Source organism: Anthonomus grandis, chromosome 10, assembly GCF_022605725.1.
Source record: "Anthonomus grandis grandis chromosome 10, icAntGran1.3, whole genome shotgun sequence".
Taxonomy (NCBI): Eukaryota; Metazoa; Arthropoda; class Insecta; order Coleoptera; family Curculionidae; genus Anthonomus; species Anthonomus grandis.
The window spans coordinates 2,245,685-2,267,802 of record NC_065555.1 but is presented as its reverse complement, the minus strand read 5'-3'; the positions used below and the strand labels follow the sequence as shown (position 1 = coordinate 2,267,802).

At 32.1% G+C, this 22,118-nt stretch overlaps 1 protein-coding gene across 2 annotated transcripts in view; it reads right to left on the bottom strand.

Annotated features, from left to right (window-relative positions):
- Positions 1–22,118, bottom strand: part of LOC126741613 (FMRFamide receptor) — a 186,977-nt gene that overhangs the window by 16,277 nt on the left and 148,582 nt on the right. For both annotated transcript variants that reach the window (XM_050448117.1, XM_050448118.1), the window contains 2 exons: positions 5,844–6,377; positions 5,051–5,444 (listed from right to left, as the gene is read on the bottom strand). In XM_050448117.1, coding sequence (XP_050304074.1) covers positions 5,051–5,444; positions 5,844–6,241 — 792 coding nt within the window. In that variant the 5' untranslated portion in view covers positions 6,242–6,377. The remainder of the gene's footprint in view (positions 1–5,050; positions 5,445–5,843; positions 6,378–22,118) is intronic.

Below are 22,118 nucleotides of genomic sequence, written 5' to 3'. Positions count from 1 at the left end.
GTTTTCATATGAAACCAAAATCAATAAAATCGTTAAATTAGTTCTCAATATATTTCGATTTCTCTAAGGCTTTCAGCTGTAACTCACTCCATTAAAATACCACCGAATAACTCGAAAACGGCTGTATTCACCATACAACCAAACTTTCACATAAAATCAAAATCATTAAAATCCTAGGACAACATTTTTCAATCCTGTTTTACGAGTACTTCGTCCTTTTCAAACCATGTCGAACTTTAAAGTTATATATAATTCCACTTGACTCCGGCCCAGAAAGCACACTTCAAATTATAAAGTTATACGGCATAATAGTACAACGAATAACCATTAATATATACTCTGGAAGGCATAATACCTCATGCTGATAATGTGATAAATGTTCAATAATTCGTTCTTAAATTTCCCTTTAAATATTTCCGGGAAGCATTTAAGGTTTAATATGATTAAGAAATATTTGTTCTTGAATTATTTTGAACTTGGCAACGCCGCACGAGACGCGGCCATTCCGGAACCAAGCAGATGATAAAAGGCGTGGCTTTCTCTACATACTGCCACGTTGCCACGTTTAGGTTAAAGACAATTATTGTCCTTAATAATATAAATCATAAGCAGAACAAATCGGTTCAATATTACCATCCAGAAACTCTTGCTTTTAGTTTAATTTTTTTTTTATTTTTGAGTATCATGCACGCACTGGCTAATTATTAAATTTTTTTACGATGTAAAATAGCAATATTTTGTATTGCTAAATTTATATAAAATTTTTTATGACTTTTTAAACATTGTATTAATGTTTTTGACTGTTTTTGTTACTTTTTTGCTACTATTTTTATCTACTTTCCTATTTTCCATACTTCCATACATACTTTCATATTTTCTATTATTTACTTTTTACATTTAGTATAGGAAATTTGACCAGGTACATTTATGTCTTTTGTATCCAGTTTTGTATATATTTATTTAGTACTTGTATTTTGGTTTCTATACTTGTGTGTTTTTGTCTACACAATTTTTTTAATTTTTTGATAATAAAGCATATTTGATTGATACTATGTGCAGAATTACATAATGATTTACCTCATATAGCAACGTTTCTCTTATTTATTCCTATTTTTATTGGGTTCTCAATGGGTGGATCTAGACAGATGTGATGGAGAAATATCCTGTATTAAGGGACGGGCCTAAATCTCAAAATTCTGTTTTATTTTGAAACGAATTGTCATAAAATCGCTACATTTGTCGGTTCTTTTATTAATTTTTCTATTTGACATGTCACATAGCAGATTGAACTGAAAAATGTGCCTAATCATTTAAAAATGCAGTGGCACCTGCAATTAACCGGTATTGTCACAAAAACGTACGGGCCCTTTTTTATTAGATCTAATTTTAAAATGTTTCATATAGCGAGAAACGAAAGCATATTGGAAATATGAAAAATAACGTTCATATGTTTCCACTTAACAAACTGTGTGTTTTTAGGTATATTACATTTACGTGTATACTAAATTTATTTATAAGGGCAATAAATAAGAATGCAAATTAGTATAGGCTGGTTACTGAACAACATGGAGCGATTTTTGCAGTGAAAATTAAAGAAGAAACATTCGGGATCAGATTTCGAGCAACTTTAGTAAACCGGCCTTGTAATTAGTTTCCACAGATGTGGTTTTCACTCCCGTTTTATGCAGAGGTGGTGCATCAGGCGTCCTCGACCTAAGTCGGTGGATATAGGTCAATAAATACACTTAAGAGAAAGAAATTTTATATTGACGTGACATTATATACCAACAGCGAGAGTCTGGTAAACACTTTACTCCGCTGGAAATTCAGTTTAACTCAATTTGCCCCTCACACCCCCGTTCCGACTTCTTTTCTTGATATTGGAGCAATAAAATAAAAAATCGTCATTAATTTCTTCCACAATTAATTAATTTGTTCAGTTTTCTCAAACTATATAATCATTTTTATTCAAATAATTAATTTTTTTACAAAAAAAAAACAACTATTTTTGTGTGGTCCCTCGAGTGAGAAAAACAATTTCAACAAAGTAGTTCATTTTTCTCAAAGAGACCTCTTAATAATAAAGATTCAGATATTGGAGGGACACAAAGTCAATGATCTCAAATTATGTTTGTTTTTTAATTCTACTTTTCTATAGTTCATTGACTTTGTGTTCCTCCAAGCTCTGAATTTTTGAGAAAAACAAAATTAATGGATTGACGCTTTTAAGGCCGCATCTGAAATGTGGAAATTATCCGTGACCTGTGACAGTGATCGAGCGATAGATATTCCGATTAAATGGATTGTTAAACAATGCGCTACCCTTACTTATTAACCACCTCGTTTTATATACGGATTTAAAAAAATATTCTATTTCTTCACACTCAGCAACCATCTATCACACTACGATATTTTGTCCAGGATGATTAAGTTTAACCACATATTCTGATACTTATTTTATTCAGTATTGCGTCACTTGTAGTAAAAATCAATTTAGAAATTACTATCTCACACGCTCAAAAATTAAAAAGAAGAAGAAAATAAACTTATTCACGTATTTAAAAGAAATATGACCTCAAATCTGTAATGATACCGTTCGATATACTTAATTTAATTTAAGTTCAATAAGTTTTAAATACAATCATTTACTTGAGGTATAATAGATTTTCTAGGAGCTATTTTAAATTATTAATTAATTTTGAAAATACTCTATTCTACCTCTCTTTTTAGCAAAGGAATCCATGTATTAATAAAATCAACCGAACAAGTAGCTAAGCATTTATAAGTTCGATCAACGAATCTGTGCGTTCACGTCATCATTAAAACATGGCCGACATTTATCCGATTCAATCAGCTGTCAATTCAGTATCGTTGGTTTGAGGGTTTCTACTTGAAATAAACTATTAATTAAGTTTTAAAACTTCTGACGTACATTTTTCTAAGGCTTTTTCCCAACATCACCAATATGTGTATTATAATAATGTTTTGTATCTGCCCAAATCATTTCAATAGCATTGAACTGACAATGGTAGGGTGGCAATCTTAAAACTTCATGTCCATTTGCTTGTAATAATTGATCTATTATATATTTCTTCGGTTTTTTGTGTAACTTTGCTAAGCTCGACAATTCTGCTTTAAATATCTGCTTATCAAATGGAATGTCATTCTTCTCGAGTCACTCAACAATTTCACCATTTTTCCAAGAACATGATGCTTGCTTTTCCAACTCAACTGAATGATATGGAGCATTATCCATTACAATTAAAGATGGTTCTTCTGAATTTGGAATTAATTGATTTTCTACCCACTTTGTAAAGTTCTCACTATCCATTTCTCCATCAGTTTCGAGTTACTAGCAAAAACCAAACTGGCATTTTTTATAAAACCACCTTTGTGTCCAGCATGTAATACAATTAAGCGTTTTCCATCAAATCCACCTGGTGTACGAACACTCTTTACATTATCATCTTGCAAAGTTGCCCTTTGAGAAAATCCATGTTTAATCGAGAAAAACTAGTTGACGTATAAATTCCCAATGTTTATTTTCCATGTATTTTCTGAAAAATGCTGCTCTCATTGAAGCTATATTAGGTGTTTTCATTAGTGCTCTTCGGTTATCATCTTTCTTGTATTTAAACTCCAAATGACAAAGCGGGGTTCGTAGAGATCCATAGCTTATATCAACTATTTCTTTTTGGCATAGCTCTTCTTTAAGCCGTTGTATGGTTACATGTTTCTCTGAAAGTATAATAACAATATACAATTTTTGCCATTTTTTAAAATATAAGACTTAATTTGTGCATACGTATTATATAAAACATTCCGAACCTCCATTTAAGTATCCTCATTCAATCCTCCTCAATTTCGTATTTTTTCCAGGTGTTGAAGGCAGCGCATTGATCTTTGGATACTTTGATGCCGGTTACAGTTCTTAAGCTGACTTTCAGGGCCTGAGCAACTCTCTATAAAGTTTTTCAGTTTATCGTATTATCAAATATTGAATAAAAATAGTATTATTTACCTCTTGGACTGCTTTTAGAGAAATAAGCGGACCATTATTATCTCTTTCAGCCTTAAAATAATCATAGATTCATCAGAGATCATGAGATTCCCAACAAGGACACGTGCTACAGAATACAACTCCCGATTATTATTTAAACACTAGTAAAAGTTATGAAAACAACTGTTTAAATATAATAATAAAAAGAAATAAAAGTGTAACCGCAAATAAGCAAACAAACTGCTGAAAGTATAAATATCAAAAAATAAAACTACAAAACAACAACGCCAATGGTCTGTGTCAAATATCGAATGTCGGAAACACGAATAATATTTTTCTTTGTTTAACATAATGGCATTTATCCTTGTTTGACTCATGGTTTTTAGAATACGTATTTCTTTTCGATTCACGTTTTCGACGTATATTAAAGCTACTACAATAGTATACTGATTGTCTTGAATAGATGTAAAGAATCATGACGTAAACGCAAAGATATATTCATCGAACTATATTATGTTCATTTAACATTATAAATGCACTTTCTTTTAGTTTACGTAATTTTGAAATTGGTTCCTTTGGTAAAATTGAGGAAGCATTCCAGTTTATTCTATGCATGTTGTGTAATTTTGGATTTTTGAAAATCATTGTTTTTATGTAAGATTTATGTTCATTAATTCTTTTTGGTAATCGCTTAACCTTCTATTTTGAACATGATAATCATTTGATGAGCTTGGTGGTTTATGGATAAAATAGCCTTTGCCTCCTTAACACGTTCTTCATGTGTCTGTCTTTTAGCTTATATCTCCATGTCTGTCATCAGTTTTGTTCCGATTACTATATTCAACATTTTCTTCCTTAGAACATTGAAAGGCCTTTCAATGTTCTAAGTTTTCTTCATAAGTGAACATCAACTTTCTGCTGTTTGCTGCATCTGACGTTCAAGCAAAATTACCGATCAAAATCTTCATAAAGGATACTCAGTTATACCTTAACAGTCCAGTGATAATATACGAGTCACTCAAATAAAACTAAAATTACTGAAAGACTTACCTGCAGATATATCGCAGAATTGAGGATGGCCAAAGCCAAGAACGGCACTAGGTACATATAAATCAAATACATCCAGTGGATGTAGACAGTCTGATAAGTTTCGTTCTCTCTAAAGTCCGAGGGCATCGGACAATACACGGTCGTGTTATGCTGTTCCGACCACTCAGACTTTATTTTACCCTCCCACAGTCTCGGTAAGTTGTAGAGTATGGAAATGATGACTATTACTATGACGTATATGCGAGCTCGTCCATAGGTGCATAGTGACCTCGCGCGCAAAGGATGGCACACTGCTACGTAACGTTCCAACGATACGGTCATCGTCAAGTAAACTGAGGCAGTCTGCATCGATAGGGCCAGCGGGTAAGCGACTCCTGCTATGTGCGGATAGACCCTAAAAAATTGAATTAGTTTATTAGAGTTGGCAGTAACATATGTTGTATGGAACTGTTCATTATCCTCCGACTGCTTCAGAACCAATTCTGAGCTAGTAAGACTTGCGCAGAATTTATCTCTTAAGTTATGGGAGATCGGATCGGTTAACGTTACCAAGATTCTCCAATGAATTAGAAGAAAGTGCATGTTGATAGTTTTGATTAGTCTGCAATTGACGGTTCGCTTAGGTCTCACTGGTCATCAGCGTAATAAAGTGAATCCAGGAACTTGGTGCCTCGGACTTCAATACCTCTAGAAGCTTTCTTTTAAAAATTTAACCTAAGAACTGTAAGATTCAGAAGTTTCTTCAGATGGAGGATGATGAGTGCCAGTTCAATAGACTCCCCATTATACTTACTTAAAATAGTACGTAAATAGTGCTCCACTATAAGGATAAATGCCAGGTAGTCCGAAGACCAAAATACTGGTTATAATTAAAACGGTATCGATCCTTGCCAGACCGATCAACAAATAGTTGATGCTGCTCCTCATCTGCGGCCTGGATAAGATGATCATCGAGATCAGGTTACCGAGGATCCCAAACACTCCTATAACGTTAATTAGGACGCCGTTCGTGATAAAACGGAAGAAGTTCACTTTCTCGCTCTGTTGCATAAAATAGAAACACGAAAATGTTTCTGTTTGGATTGTTACGTTACTTTCTGGCCTTAGGGTTGTAGAAGTGGGGAAAACGGTGAAGTTGTCGGTGTCTAGTAGTGAAAAGGACGTTCCTAGTTGGATGTCCTTTGTGATCATGGTCCTGTCTTTTAATTATCTACTTCATGCTTCTTCTTGGCATCACTTAGTAGTAACTTATGGAAACGGGGTTGGTTTGATTGAGTTATGTAGGTGATTCTGGTGGGTCTTCTTCATACTTCGGCATCCTTGTTATCTGAAACAATAGGAAAGGATAAAATGAATAAAAGCTATGTGGAGTTGCATCAAGCTGAAGAGCACAAAAAGGTCTATGTCCTATTTGTATGTAATGGAGATTCCAGATTCTACTACTAAACAGAACTCATGTAAAATATTATGGAAAAGTGATTCTATTTACTGGAATTATTGCTAGAAGAGTGAGGCAGTTAGTGGATGGATTAGATGAATAATGTGACCGTAAAGCATGTACTATTTGTAGTCGATTTTAACGTCTGATGACGCTCTTAATTTGAACGAAACACGTGTCACCAACTTTTGAATTAATAAATACTTTTGAGACCGAGACTTTTTTTTTCTTTTTTTTTAATCAGTGGAAGTCAACTACTGAGATATCTCCAGTGATTTACAGCTTCAATAGTCATGATCGACATTTTCGGACTGGCTATTTTCAACGGAATAAAATCCATTTTACGATTCTAGCTTCAGTAGATCAAAAGTTATCAACCAAAAACTTGGAACTTCACGTGCGTACTGACGTGAATCAAAATACAAAAGATCATACCTTATAAACGAATCAGACAATGAAGTTCGGTAGATAATTACTTGTTTTAGTTTTGATAATTATGTGTGTTATAGACTCTGACCTACTGGAATGAGAACCATGATCAGTGAGGAAATAACTGAGTTCCATTTATCGAATGAATAAGTTCCCAATCATTGTTGGACTATAAATACAACAAATTTTTCTTTTCTGGTTCTGCATCTGTTTGGATACAACTCTCACTTGCAAAAAACTGATTTAACTTTTGAAACTTTCAAAGGAAACTTTTGAAGCGGAAACTCGTCAGCCTCGAGAAACGTTAAGATTAAAAAACTTTTTTTAACAAATAGACACCCCCTGAAATTATGATAAAACAATTTTAAAACTCGGTTTACATAAGATGTTACGAACTTGATGTCGGAGTATATTGAAGTTTATGTTAATTGTGACTTTGATATAGAAGCTTAATCTCCGTTCATATATTCCGTGGAAGAACCCCTCTTTAGCATTTCATCCTGATGGATTCCCTTTGTTTCCCGGTAATGCCCGTTTTCCTTTGCTCTTTCTAAAACACCGATCCCATTTTGACGATCAAAGACGCAGCAATTTTATTTAAATTAAACGCTTTACATGCTATTAAGCTTAAATTTAACTTTCGTTGTAAATTATTACGTGCCACTGAGATTTTAATGAGAATAAGTACTCTTAACTGAGTTTCAAACTTAATTTAATTGGTAGTTTTTTTATAGTTTCAAAAAGAACTTTAAGATGGGTAGGTGTGGATTTTGCTTATATTAATATGACCTAGTTTCATGTAAGTTTCTTGCAGGCATTTAAAGCTATTTATGTTCCAGGCTTTGAGAGACGACATTTTTATTTCAGGTATTTTATATAATTGTTTATTCCTGGAATTTTACGGAAATAAACAACTTAGGCAGGCTTATATAGGGAGCAAATAAATGCAAAAATATTGAAAGCTTTCATAACTCTACTGAATTCTTGATAATCTTTCCTCTCCTTTCGAATTCAATGAGACAATCCTCAAAGCTGTATATCCTATAGCTTTCGAGATATTGAAAATTTTGTTATCAAAATGACAAATTTGGGAGTTTTTGAGTTTCTTAGGTTTTTTTTTTCATTAATTTAGTCCAGGCAATTAAGAGTCATTTTCCTAATTTAACTGCCTGGAATATATTTTTTATTTGTAAACTTTGCACTTTGCAATGGACAAAATTCAAAATTCACAGCAGATTTTTTTAAAAGTTTTTTAGAGTTAGGTTTAGGAAAATACCTATAAAGTACGATAAAAGTATTTTTAATTTTTTTTATTTATATATTCCTTAAGAAAAAAAATACGAAAAAAAGAAAAATATGTTTGTTTATATTAAGGTTTTAATTTTTGAATAATTTTTTTAAATTATAAGTAACATTTTAAGATATAAATAAAAATTTAATTAGCGGCAGTATGGAAAAAAAAATGATGAAATCTGACAATTTTTTTTAATTATTTTTACCTAAGAATTACAAAAAAACTGTGAAAAACTGTTTTGTAATTTTTTTCTTATAAACTTTTCGAAGTATTTACAATCGACAGGTATATATCGCACTTTGCGTTCTTTTTTTGTATTTTTCCAAAAACTTTATTTACCGTAAAGTCGGGCTACTTTGTGACAATTTTTTTAGGTTTTTTGATGATAAATCATGTAAACTTGCAAATAATATTATATTAGATATACCAACTTATCGTTTCATATTTGTTCTTTCTTGATTCAAATCGATAACTCGACATGTGAAGTAGAATTTGAGAAAAAACAAAATAAAGTGTCACAAAGTCGCTCCATGGGTCGGGGTTACTTTGTGACAGGGATCATTTTGTTTGATATTTAACGTGAAATACAATTTTGGCCCCATACTCTATTTATATACAAAAAATATATAATATTAAAATTTTAAATAAGGATATTTGATAGATAAAAACACATAAATAATTACAAAATAACTTTTATTTTACATGTCTAAATGCTCTTATGCAAAATATTAACAAAATGTTTATTAATGTGTAGGTAACTTTAAACAAAAGAAAACTAAGTAATAAAACTGGTGGTAAATAATATATGATACACAACAAAATCACTGAACTCTGGAATGTCAAATAACGCTCTTCTTCCACGTTGAATTGGGGCATCTATGCCCATAATAATTTCCTCATTTCTATAAAATATTTCGTCTTTCTTTTGAGGCCAGTTCCACTGCTTTTCAACACGTTCCGTCACATTTACTGTCGCTCCTATGCTGTATACGGTCGTAACTTGACCTAGAAAATACTTTCCTTCAAATTTAATAACGACGTACTTTCGTTCTGACTTTTCTGTTTTTTGGGCTACAGTTCTTTCTTTAAGTACCCGTTCATATGCATCAATGGAAAAATGTTTATCCCATGGACTGTCATCACTTTCCATGTATTTAATTTGGTCCTGATTTTCACTTGAACTATCTGATGTTGATCCATTATCTCGACCGCTTTTTAGGCGTTTCTTTTCTTGGATGCCGGAGGGTCCAGGTTGAGGGTCATCGTTGTTTTGCGTATTCTCAGCAGAAATGGGAGCAGATGGGATGTTAAAATCACTACTACTTATGCTTTTACCTGGTGGAACGTTTAGGCGCTTTCTTCTTTTGATCTGCCTCCCTTTGGTTGCGTCAGTCCTTACATTGGTAAGGTGTTGAATAAAACTATTACCCACAACCTCAGCTATTTCGGTATCTGCTGTTACAATACAAGCGCATGAACGGTCCTTGACCTCGTTTCAATCTAAAAGATAAATGCCTGTCGTTCTAAAACCAGATTTTAGACTATCAGGTCCTCTTTCTTCTAACTGACTCATCAGCTTTTTTAAAAGTCTTGGAAATTCATCCTTTGGTATGGAAGAGACTCTGCTGCCGTAGTTGCTTGCCTTCCACTCGTTTAAAATTTTGCGCCATTTTTCCTTCACTGGGCGGAAAAAGGCCACGTCAAGTGGTTGGAGTAGATGCGTTGTATTAGGAGGTAAAGGTATAAAGCGAATATTATTAGCTTCACATGCTTGAATGACCTGCTGATTTAAATGCGATCTAAGATTATCTCTTATAAGGGCTTTTCGTCCTTCTTGCCGTTTTAATATTGGCAGCATAAGATTTAAAAACCAATCCTCAAAAACTTGGTAGTCAAACCATCCCGAAGCCGTTCTATTATATCGCGCATTTGCGAGTCCATTTTCAATCCATGTATTCTTTAATTTTTGAGATTTATAATTAATAAAAGGTGGAGCTAATTGACCCTCGGCATTTCCGCATACCATTAGAGAAGTACAGGCTTTGGAAGAGTTTCTGTTTCTGATTCTTTTTTTGGTTATTATTTTTGTCTGGCCTGGGTCGTCAACAAAGTTTATTTCATCATAATTCCATGTATTTTCTGCAGAAATTCCTTCTAACTCAGCCTCCAAATTATCAAAGAAATTTTTTACAGTCATTTTCCACGTCTTCCAAGTATTTTAAATAATGTATCTTTTAATTTTAACGTTCTAGAATATTTTTTTGTTTTCAATTTCTAATTCCAGAATTTTTAGAAGTTTTAGCATTTTCCAGATTTGTTGGAGTATTTTCACGATATTACAGGCATATAGATTAAATCTTGTTTTATTCCAGGACTTTGGGTCAATTATCACGCCTTCCAAATAAATTTTCTTTAAATAGTTTTCAATTTTTAATTTCAGAATTTTCCAAATTTTTTTAAAATTTCCCTGATTTTTTTGGTGTTTTTATAATATTCGAGGCTATTGGAGTAAAATCTAGGATCTATTCCAGTACTTTGGAATCATTTTCCACGTCTTCCAGGTATTTTAAATTACTTTTCTGTTAATTTTAATGCTTTAAATTAGGGTTTCGTTCTTTAATTTCAGAACTTAAATTTTTGAAGTAACTTTTAACAATTTCCACACATTTTGATTATTCTCATATTATTTCAGACATTTGTAATAAAACTTTGTTTCATTCAAAGATTTTCAGGTAATTTTTCCCTATCTTGCATATTTTTGGATTGTCTTAAAATTTTCCAGATTACTGAAGTATTAAAATAAGGGTTGGTTTTATTCCAGGTTTTCAGAATCACTTTTTCTATTTTCCAGATGCTTCAAGTGATTTTTTTATGACTTCCAGGCATTTAACAGAATTCTGTAGGTTTTTCAGAAAACTGTATATTATTTTAGATATTTGAAGGACATTTTTACGCCTTCCAGGGATTTCAATAATTTTTCTTAAATTTTCCAGGAATTTTGCGTAATTTTCTATCTTCCAAGTATTCAACAAAAAGTTGTAAAATAAAATGGAAAATGTTTTCAAATAATCAGGATGTAACTCTGAAGTAATATGTGCACCACGCTTGTCTAAAACCACCATCTTGCAGCATAAACAAAGTCACGTAGCAAATGCGTAAATTATTTTAAAATCGGATAAGAAATAAACTCACATAGGTTTAATTTTTTATTACAGCTAAAACTTTCATATCCGTGCAATTAATAAAATGTTTCTAGAACACCATAAGTTGAGCATCATACCAGCAATGTTTTACAAAAATCATCGCTAGACTGTACGATAAATATCCAAAACAGTGGATCATAAATGCCATGTTTCTGGCATGTCCTGTGTTACAACGCTGTTAATTATTTTTGACCCAAAATTAGCCGATCTCAGGAATAATTCAAGATTCAATAAAAAGTCACTTCATTGGGGCACGGAAACAGAGCAATATTTGGATGAAAATGAATTTTGAGATTCCTCGTTATGAATAATACCTTTAATTTTATTTTAATTGTTTTCCTTACATTTCATTTGAAAAAGAAATTATCTTTTTATTTTCAACATTTCTTTTTCAATATCTCTCATATAATCTTTTTTAATATCTTATACTTAAGTTTTTTAAAACCCAATTTTCTGAATTTGAGAATTTAATTTTTGTTATTAAGTTTTTTCAAAAAGTAAAATAAATAAATCAAGTAAGGTAAAACACCCAATCGTTGGCACTCAGCCTATTGTTGGAACCCCGTCTAATTTTTTGCAGAAATTATAATGAATCTAACAATATTATCGTCAACTTATTAATTAAGGTAATTTTGCCAACATCGCCGAGATTAGTGAACCGCCAACGCGGTACTATTATTCCTTAAGTTTAAGTAAAATTGCGAGTCGATCAAAATATATGATTTTGTTAAGGGTGAGTTATGACTTCTTAATCAAATAGTTATTTTTCTTGTTGGTGATATTGTTAACTATCTTTAAAATGATTTTTCGTTTAAAAAAATACATATTTTTCAATATAAATTAAAATTTGTAGGATGCCAATGATAGGCAGAGAAAAATGTTATATTGCCAGTGGTTGGCACCTATGCCAATTATTGGATTATTGCTGCTAATAATATTCTCCCAATCATTGGCACCCTATTCTATTTTTTTATTTGCTTATCTCAAGCAATAAGTTTTGTCTTAAAACTTTAAAGTTTTTTAAACATTATTTTTTAAATTTAAGGCTTACGATATATGTTCCTATTAACTTTTATTCTCAAAATCAAACACTACCTGTATTATAGGCTCTCAATTATTAAACACCCTGTATATTTTTTAAACCAAAAATTATTTGACTGTATTTTCATACAGGGTTTTATTTACATTTTAAAAAAATCATGAATAAAATAATGGCATAAATTTAAAAAATATAGCATATAAATATAGGGTGTTTCATCGAGAAAAAACTTACATACCTAAATATAGAGGTTTTAAAGGTTCCTTTCTTTTTTAGGATGGCTCCAAAACGAAAACAGAATCGCCCGGATGGCTCCACCAGATATAGCGAGGAAATTGTTCAAAAAGCTCTTGAAGAAATTCGATCAGGAGAATCAAAAAAGGCAACATCTCGAAAGTATGGGATTCCAAGGGCAACCCTACAGTTCAGACTTAGTAAAAAATTCAAAAAATAAAAAAAGGTCCGTCTACATACTTGACAGAGGTAGAGGAGATTCATTTAAAAGAATGGATCATTGATAGTCAGTGCAAAAATTTCCCAAGGTGTAAAATTGACATTCAAACATCTGTTCAAACATTTCTAAATCAAACTGATAGAAGAACACCATTAAAAAATAATTTACCAGGCGATAAATGGTTCAACCATTTTTTAAAGCGTCATCCTGAATTAGCAAATCGAACTGCAGAGGCGGTTACTTCAGCTTCAGCAAATGTAGCGGAAAGCGATATTAAAAAGTGGTTCACAGATATCGAATTTTATTTAAAAAAGAAGGATCTATTTGACATCATGAAGGATCCCAGCAGAATTTTCAATGGCGATGAAACAAACTTTTATTATGTGCTAAAACTTGGACAAGTCGTTGCTCTAAAAGGCTCCAAGAACGTTTACGAAGTAGATATGGGAGATGCGAAACAGAATCTCACTGTGATATTCACCTTCTCAGCATCAGGTACAATAACACCGCCGATGATCATCTTCCCAAACAAGAGACTTCCACAATCGGTGAAGGACAGTGTTCCAGAAGGATAGAGCATTAACTGATAATGGCTGGATGAAATCCGAAACTTTTTTATTTTACCTTGAATTTGTCTTGCATCCCAGCCTTATCAAATCTGGAGTTGTGTTTCCAGTAATAGTATTTATTGATGGACACAAAACACATGTCACATACCAAGTAAGTACTTTATGCTCTAGGCTGGAGATAGTCCTAATAGCCCTATATTGCGCCGATATTGGCAGTTTCAGACCCTTAAAAAAATTTTGGCGTTATGGGGTTTTGCACTGGAGAAGAAATCATCCATTCATGAAACTACGAAAGGAAGATTTTGCTCCTATTTTGTACACGGCAGCGGAAAAACTTGATGCAACAACTATATCACACGGCTTTAAAGCATGTGGATTATTTCCTTGGGACTCCAATGCAATAGACTATACCAAGTGCCTAGGAAATAATACCCATATTATTGATAGTGTAGGAGAACCAGAAGCAAATATTAGTGAAGGCCAATCAGAAAAACAAATAAGTTTGACTTTGTTCAAAAAGCTAATAGGTGATAGAAACTGTATGGAACTGGGACAGGCGGGAATGACATCGGATGACGAGAATTTTGCAGCCTTAAAAAGTTTATTTAACTACCTTAATGAAATAAGTGAAAAAGATCTTTTTTCAACATCCTTTAGGCAAATGGCAGAAGGCGATTTTAAAACAAATTATACAAAAGGGGAAATAGCAAATATGTCTATTGTTTTAGAAGGGGAAAATTATAATATCCTAAGACTTTCAGACCTAAATAAAGAACAGTTCATCATTGAACCCACAGTTATTGAGGTAGTCGAGACAAATATAGAAGAAAAGCAGAAGAATAACGCCAATGAAAAGATGACTACTGATAGCAAAAGTCTAACACCAGTTGATAATTTGTCGTCTATAGAATTATTTTTACCTAAACGACAAACACCTGAGAGGAAGGGCAAAAGAGCAGTAACCAAAATGCCTTATGTTATTTCGTCGTCGGGTTTCAAAAATATTGTTGAGGAAAAAGAACAGCTTCAGAGGGAAGAGGAAGAGCAAAAGAATCAAAGAAAAGAAGAGAGACTCAAGCGACATGCTGCAAAAAAGACAGAAAAGGAAAACAAAGGCAAGACTCTAACTGCAAGGAAGGATGATCGTCAAAGCCATGTTAGAAAAATTTTCAGTTCTCCGCCAAAAAAGCGCCTTTCTCTCTGCACTCCTTTGACGGCATCCACTTCATCAATGAAGAATTTGTTACAAAATAAAGTTTGCTATGTTTGCGTGAAAAATATAAACAGGTCGAAACCAGGACTTTAAGTAAAAATTGTACGAGAACATATCATGTAGATGTTTGGAAAAGAAAGGTCTATATAAAAAAGAATTTCTTTGTGACTCTTGTTTGTCTTATATCTGACATTATATTATTAATCCTACTTTTAAGTTTAACTATTCGTTTTGTAAACCTTTGAATATTAGCTTGTTTTACTTATAAACAATATTATTTTAATTTACTTTTAGTGCTATCACATGTTACAATCAAGATCAATTGTTGTTTTTTTAACAAACCGATATTATATTAATAATATCATAACATTTTTAGTCATTAATATTTGAGGTGCGTAGTGGACAATGTGCCAATAACTGGTGAGACAACTACTTAGGGGTGCCAATAACTGGGATAATTTTGAGTACCCTGACTGGGAAAGCGTGCCAACAATTAGGCTCTAAACTCTTTTTTACTTTTATTATTTTGCTATAATAATTTCAAAAAAATTTTTTTTTTGAGAACAAAGTAGAATCATCAAAGAACATAAACTAGTCACAAGCTGACTATAATATCAATTTTCTGAAAACTAGTGGATATGTGAAACCTGAGTCCTTAAGGTGCCAATAACTGGGTGGTTTACCCTATTTGGTTAAACGTTAAAAAATGCAATAGTGTGCTAGATTTCTTTAAACATTGGATTTTTACAGAAACCTACATACTGACATTGTTAGTATTATAGTATTTTAACTATTATAAATATTTTATATTATTTGCAAATATAAAAAAGCATAATTAAGATATTTATACTTTGTATTTCATTCTGTAAAATGTTTACATACATATTTAATTATTATAGTATATTAAAATGAAATGTTTGTACTTTGTATTTCTTCCTAAAATGTAACGATTTCTAGTTCTTGACAAAAGTGTATAAGTTACGATAAAAGTCATTTAAAAATTAAAATAAACATAGTCTTAAAGCAATGAATTTTGTCCTCGTTTCTTTATAAGACAAAACACAGTGCGACGTTTCGACGATTAAATATCCTATTTGGTTGCATCCTCAATTTCTTAGATAGAGGCGAAAATTTTTTCTAGTATTTTCAATATTATGTTAGAAAAGGACGTAGCTCTTTTCTCTCCGTTGTATCTCCAGTTCAAAAAATCTAGGTACTGAAACTTCATGTTGAATACTTATGCAGCATAGAAACTTCTTAGAAAGTATACAAATAATTTTTCATGTGTTTTAAAACTGATTAAACACTTACAAAGCTTCACTTTGCCACCACTTTGTTACCCGGAAATTCTTTTATTTTCCAAAAAAAAATTAGTTCGATTTATTAAATGGCTCGGACAAAAAGGGAACGAAATCCATCAAATTTATCTCCGGACCAAAGAAAGAGACAACCGGGGCCGCAGCTGTACCGGATCTAAATGGGCAGGATTTAATTGTGTCTTGATTACAATGTAGTACATGAAGTTATCTGCGGAAATCTAAGCTTCTGCTTGTCGGAAAACACTAGCGGTAATTTTAATTAAAGGTTTAACTGACTAGAATTTAATTTATCTCATTTCAGAGGGTCGCGTTTATAACCGAAGGTTTTCAATAGTAGCTAAGAGAGCCATTCATTGATCCGGTATCCATATTGTGCACCCCGAAGGCACCATCTCATTATGATAAACCGTCCTCAACTTTTTGATTAATGACGTTGTTAAAAGAAAACTAATGATCGCTCACGCTAAGTTGAAAGTTCAAACACTTCCGGTGGGGCGTAATTATAAAACCGCTAATTGTCAAATAAACAAATTCGCCGTGGGAAAGATAAATTGTAAAAGTTTCCTCTTAAACTTTCGGGAAAACATTTTACGGTCGTTTAACTTTCGGCTTAAGTTGAGAGAAGGACCAGGGGAATTTAATGCGAATTGTTAACCGAACGGTTAAAATAAAGTTGAAATAACTTGGCTAATTGCAAGCAGAATTTTCCTAAATTTGATGATTTAGGTGAAGAGAGCTGCAACCGTTTGGAAGTAATTAAAAAATAATTTTGTGAAGGAAGGTTATACCATTCAAAGCTTGTAATATCCTGCTTTATAGGCAACAATAGATGATCAAATTGATTCAATGGAATCCGTATGACAGCAATCGGCAACTTGTTAATAAACCTAATCTCATGTTCTTTAAATGACGTTTGACAACACATACAAACTAGTGAAGAGTACAACATGGGTGCCTCCCACCGTTGTCAATTTTAAATGCAGAAATCATGCTACGAAGACTCCTCAGTGCTCTAGAAAGCAATTCTCAGCAGAACCTATAACCTGGTAGTGCCACACTATGAATTCTTTAAGGTGACTAGCCGAGTTTTACCAGGGTAATGTCATCAGAAAACAGCCACAGCTCAGATGCAAAAGAGGCTTATAAGAAGAAAAGGCCCTGTACCGACTGTTGAGGCACTCCATGATCCACACGAACAATATCTGCTATTTCATTGCTGTGTAACGTGAAGTAGCTCTACATCAGATTCATGCTACATCATAGAACCCTTGTTTTTCCATCAGGATCCGATGGGAAACATAGTCGAACGCCTTCGAGATTAAATTAATGTAAAAAAAAAACCCTAAGAGACCCTAAAAGTCCGAAAAAAATTAAACTGACGTCTTACTTTTGGGTCTACAGGGGGTTGAGACTCAGAAAAAAAAATTAAATAAGTTTGTTATCAATGTAGAGGTTTTTTTTATATTTGCAGATTTGTTTTATGCATTAGTGGGCATTTTTCGACGTACAAGAAAAAAAAATAAATTTTTTACCTGTATAAGTTATATACCGTCTATAAGGGGTTTATCATATATATAAAGTACACCACTGCATCTTTCTAAAATAAATTATTTATTTATTATTTTTTAAATCCTTGTTTAGTTTCGAGCAAATTTGTATTTTTCAGGTTTTTTAATTGTCTGTTTAAAAATCTTTTGGTATAAATAAATAAAAATTTGGTATAATTATTGTGTTTCATATATGTTAGTGCATGTCTTACTTTTTTTCAAGATTTTTCTGTGTATGATATTCCATTATCACACTATAATGGAATACGCGTACGAAAAGTTTATCGTATGTTGTTGTCACAGTGGTATCGGGGTCATTTCATGAAATATTTGACGTGTATTAATCGATTTTGAAATCCAGTGTCAATTTTGCCGAAATTTTCTCCCTCTTTACGGTTGATAAATAAACCAATAGTTTTAATTTAAAAAGTGTATTATTGAACCTAGTTAATGAAAAGTTATCTAGAACCATAAAAAAATGAAATTTTTTCAAGACTTATTGCGTTATCTTAAAAAGCAAAATTTTCTATTATTTGCGATAAAAAAATGGCATAACTATTATAATTAAATAGACTATTAGGAAAAATAAATAAATAAATAAAATAAAATTAAAAAATGATGATAGTACCTATCTTAAAAATAACTATCTTGGGAAAAGGCAAGGCCTATTCCAGCGACATTCGCCAAAGAATTTTAGACTTTTACAGTCAGGGTGTTAGGCAGCGTAATATTGCTCAAAGACTAAACGTTCCTAAGAACACCGTGTCACGGATAATTAAGAAATATCGTATATTTGGAAATGTGGTACCAGGTAAAAGCACTGGAAGACCTAAAGGCACGACTGCCCGTGTAGATAGGCAAATTTTAAATATTTCCCAGAATGACCCATTTTTGTCATGCTCCAAAATTTTACAAAAATTAAATGAAGGTGAGCCTTCCAATATCTCTGCAAGAACGGTAAGAAGGCGATTGTGTTCTGGTGGACTTAACAGCTACAGACCTGCTAAAAAACCTTTGCTGCGGAAGAAAAATGTCAAGTTACGCCTACAATTTGCAATGAATCATCTTAAATGGACTGTAGATTGGAAAAAAGTGTTATTTAGTGACGAATCTAAGTTCAATCTGTTTTCTAGTGATGGAATACTTCATGTAAGAGTCAAGAAAAAGTTTATGCGACCTATTACGGTTAAACATGGGGGTGGTAATGTGATAGTATGGGGATGCTTTTCTTGGTATGGTACTGGGCCAATGCATAAAATTGTGGGAAAAATGGATCGATTTATGTATCGGGATATTTTGCGAAATATAATGGAGCCTTACACATTTGACTCTAGACTCAGTAAATTTTGTATTCCAGCATAATAACGGTCCAAAACATTCGTCAAAATTGGTAAAAGAATGGTTGGACCAAGAAAAGATCACAGTTTTAAAGTGGCCGGCCCAAAGTCCAGACTTAAACCCGATTGAAAATTTATAGGAACATCTGGGTCGCAAAATTCGGGCATCTGGAACAGTCAAAAATGCTGATGAACTATTTCATAAGCTTGTTGAAGCCTGGACTCACATTGACAGTCAAATAATTCAAAATTTGATTGAATCAATGCCTAGAAGAATGCAGGCAGTAATTAATGCTAAGGGTTATCATACCAAATATTAATTATATGTAATATTATGGTTTCAATAAGTTATGTTTTATGTCGTTTTTAAATAAAAATTATTTATTTAGTTCCAAGTATTTTGTCCAGCTTTTTTAAAATTTTTATTCCGAACTGCTACTGGTGCTGAATTTTTGTTTAACATTTAAATTAATTAACACTAGTTTTTCGTGTACAACAACTTTATAAAAGAAAATAAAATGCTAATTAAAAGGCACACAAAATATAATAAATTTTTTCAACTATTATGGCCAATACTGTAATTATAATTATCAGGCACACACAGGTTCTTCACCTAGGTGCTTTGTAAAAAAAATTACTATGTCTTTGTTTATGGATTGTTGATTTGTCTTAAATAAAAATACAAAAAAAAAGAAAAATATAATTTTTTTAAAAAGCATTTTTTTTTCGGGCAATTTTTTTGTGCAAAAAAACGTTTTTTATTAAGTCTACCCTTACTCCCCCACCCACCCCACACTCCTTGCCAGTAAAAAAAATTAAAAAAAATCGGTGAATTCCAAAGTAATGCGCATAAATAATGCTGGTTTCTTCATTAATATCCAATGTAATAACACGGTTTGTTTATTTAAATTTGGTATAATTATATAAATGTATATTAATGAATATTTCATATAAAAAAGTTCTATTAAATTGGATTTTATGCATAAAAAACAATGATTTTTCAAAAGAATTTTTTACTGGGCAAAGGTTTGGGGTGGGGGGGGGGGGGGGGTAAGGGTTGTGTCGATGAAAAAAAATGTTTTTGCAGAAAATATATAATTTAATAACAATTTAATAACACATAATTTATTTAAGTTTGATATAATTTTATATATAAATATTTGATATAAAAACAGCGTATGGATTAGACAATATGGACGAAAAACAGTGATTTTTCCAAAGAATTTTTTACTGGGTAAATGTTTGGGGTGGGTGGGGGGTTAAGGGTTGTATTTATGAAAAACCAAATTTTTGCAGAAAATATATATGCAATATTAAATTTAATAACACGTATATTCTACAGTTTAATCAATATACCTTAACTATATACGGTTGATAAATATATGAAAATTTTTAATTTACTAAAAAATCGTTGAATAAATATACAAAGTGTCCTGGAAAATATGGGAAATCTCTCGGATTTAGGTGGAAAATAAAAAAATAATATGGAACTTTCTTTTCTTTTTATCGATAATGAACGATAGTGCCTTTTATTTAATTTAAGCTTCAAGCTATCTATATAAGAGTCTATATCATATAGGGTGCAAATGCAAAATTTAAAGGTTATAATGTAAAACGCAGTTTGCCCCTGTTAAAATAAACAAGGCAAGTATCAGTTTTAGGGACTCTATATTAAGAGGTCCTTGATCACGTTAAATTTTCATTAAATTTTACCAAGTACTTCAAAAGTCCGGCCTATAGTATATATCCGAGAGATAGAGACATCCTGTATATTTAACGATGTGTTTCTTAGGTCCAAATGTCTCCATGCAATAATGCCATAGTCAGAATTTTTTTGTACCGATTAGGTCCTTTTATTACCATCTTATTGCTCAGTGAATTTACTAAACACCAATACAAACTGCCTAAAAAAGTGAAAACCAACTTGAAAGACACTATTGGACCCTACAAGAACCAATTTAACTACATAGTGGTTAACCACACATATTATAGCCACATAACGTTGAACTCGGACCTATAAAGAATAAGACATTTTCTCATTAAAAGACGCATTTGTCTCACGCCCCGGAGCAAATAAATAATAGTCGGAAAGAAAATTAACACTTAAGGCCCCCCCGACACGAATCGGAAACCGAATTAAACGTAACTGCGATTTATGGCCGCTAAAAACCAATTTGCCAATCAGGGTGGCATTTTTGTATTAAGCGGCTTATACGGGGCAACGCTAAGTGGTAATTTTTTTTTTATAGTTTAGTTAAGTATATAATTTTAGATGCGCACTCGAAATGCGCAATAAACCGTATTTGAAATCATATCAAAATAATTTTATTACCATATAGAATTAAATACAAATAATATACTTTTAAGCTCGTGATTAGTAATAACAGCATGCGTGCATTATAGCCTAAAATAACTTAATAGATATAATAGGTAAAGTGTAGAAATCAGCGCAAGGGCAAGCTTAAAATTAACATATTTTACATATTAAGAATTTAATTATTAAGCTAAACGGCCCTGCTTAGGCAAGCTGTCCTAACTGCTAAATAGTAGTTTTGAGAAATCTCTCATTTTAATGTATTTGAATGCACTTTTTTTACTTATTTAATCCGCATATTTTTTTTTCTGAAATATATGGTAAAAAAAATAACACTATACGTCAATTTAGGGTTAGGTTTATTAACTCTTTTTATTCTCCAAAATATTTGTAGTTAGGATAATTTAAACAACAGAAAAATACAAAACCCTAAGCTCAAATATCACAAGTGAAAAACAAATAATAGCAACTCTAGAGCCTAAAACAACTTAAACAAAAATAGATGACAAGGTACATATACAGGGTGTTGGTTCATTATTTGCTAAATTGACTTGGCTGAAAGAAGAAGACATATTCTAACTCTTCTTTCAGCCAATTAAACTTGCCAAATGTTGCACCAACACTCTGTAATTTTTTAAGCTATTCATTTTCAGTTCATGTCATCAGAATCATCAATTATTGAAATTGGTAGATTTACCGGAGTAATGTTAGCAACGGAATACCAGCAACGGCGGATGCCGGGTGGTCACGAGTCGCGCGCGATGTCGAAGCGGCGCTTATGAAAATTGATATTTTATTCAACACATGCAAAACTTTAGATGCATTATAACTTCCATTAGATGCATTTTTTCAACGCAAAAAATTCCTCTTTACTAAATTTGTTATGTTACGGCACAATTAAAAAAATTATGA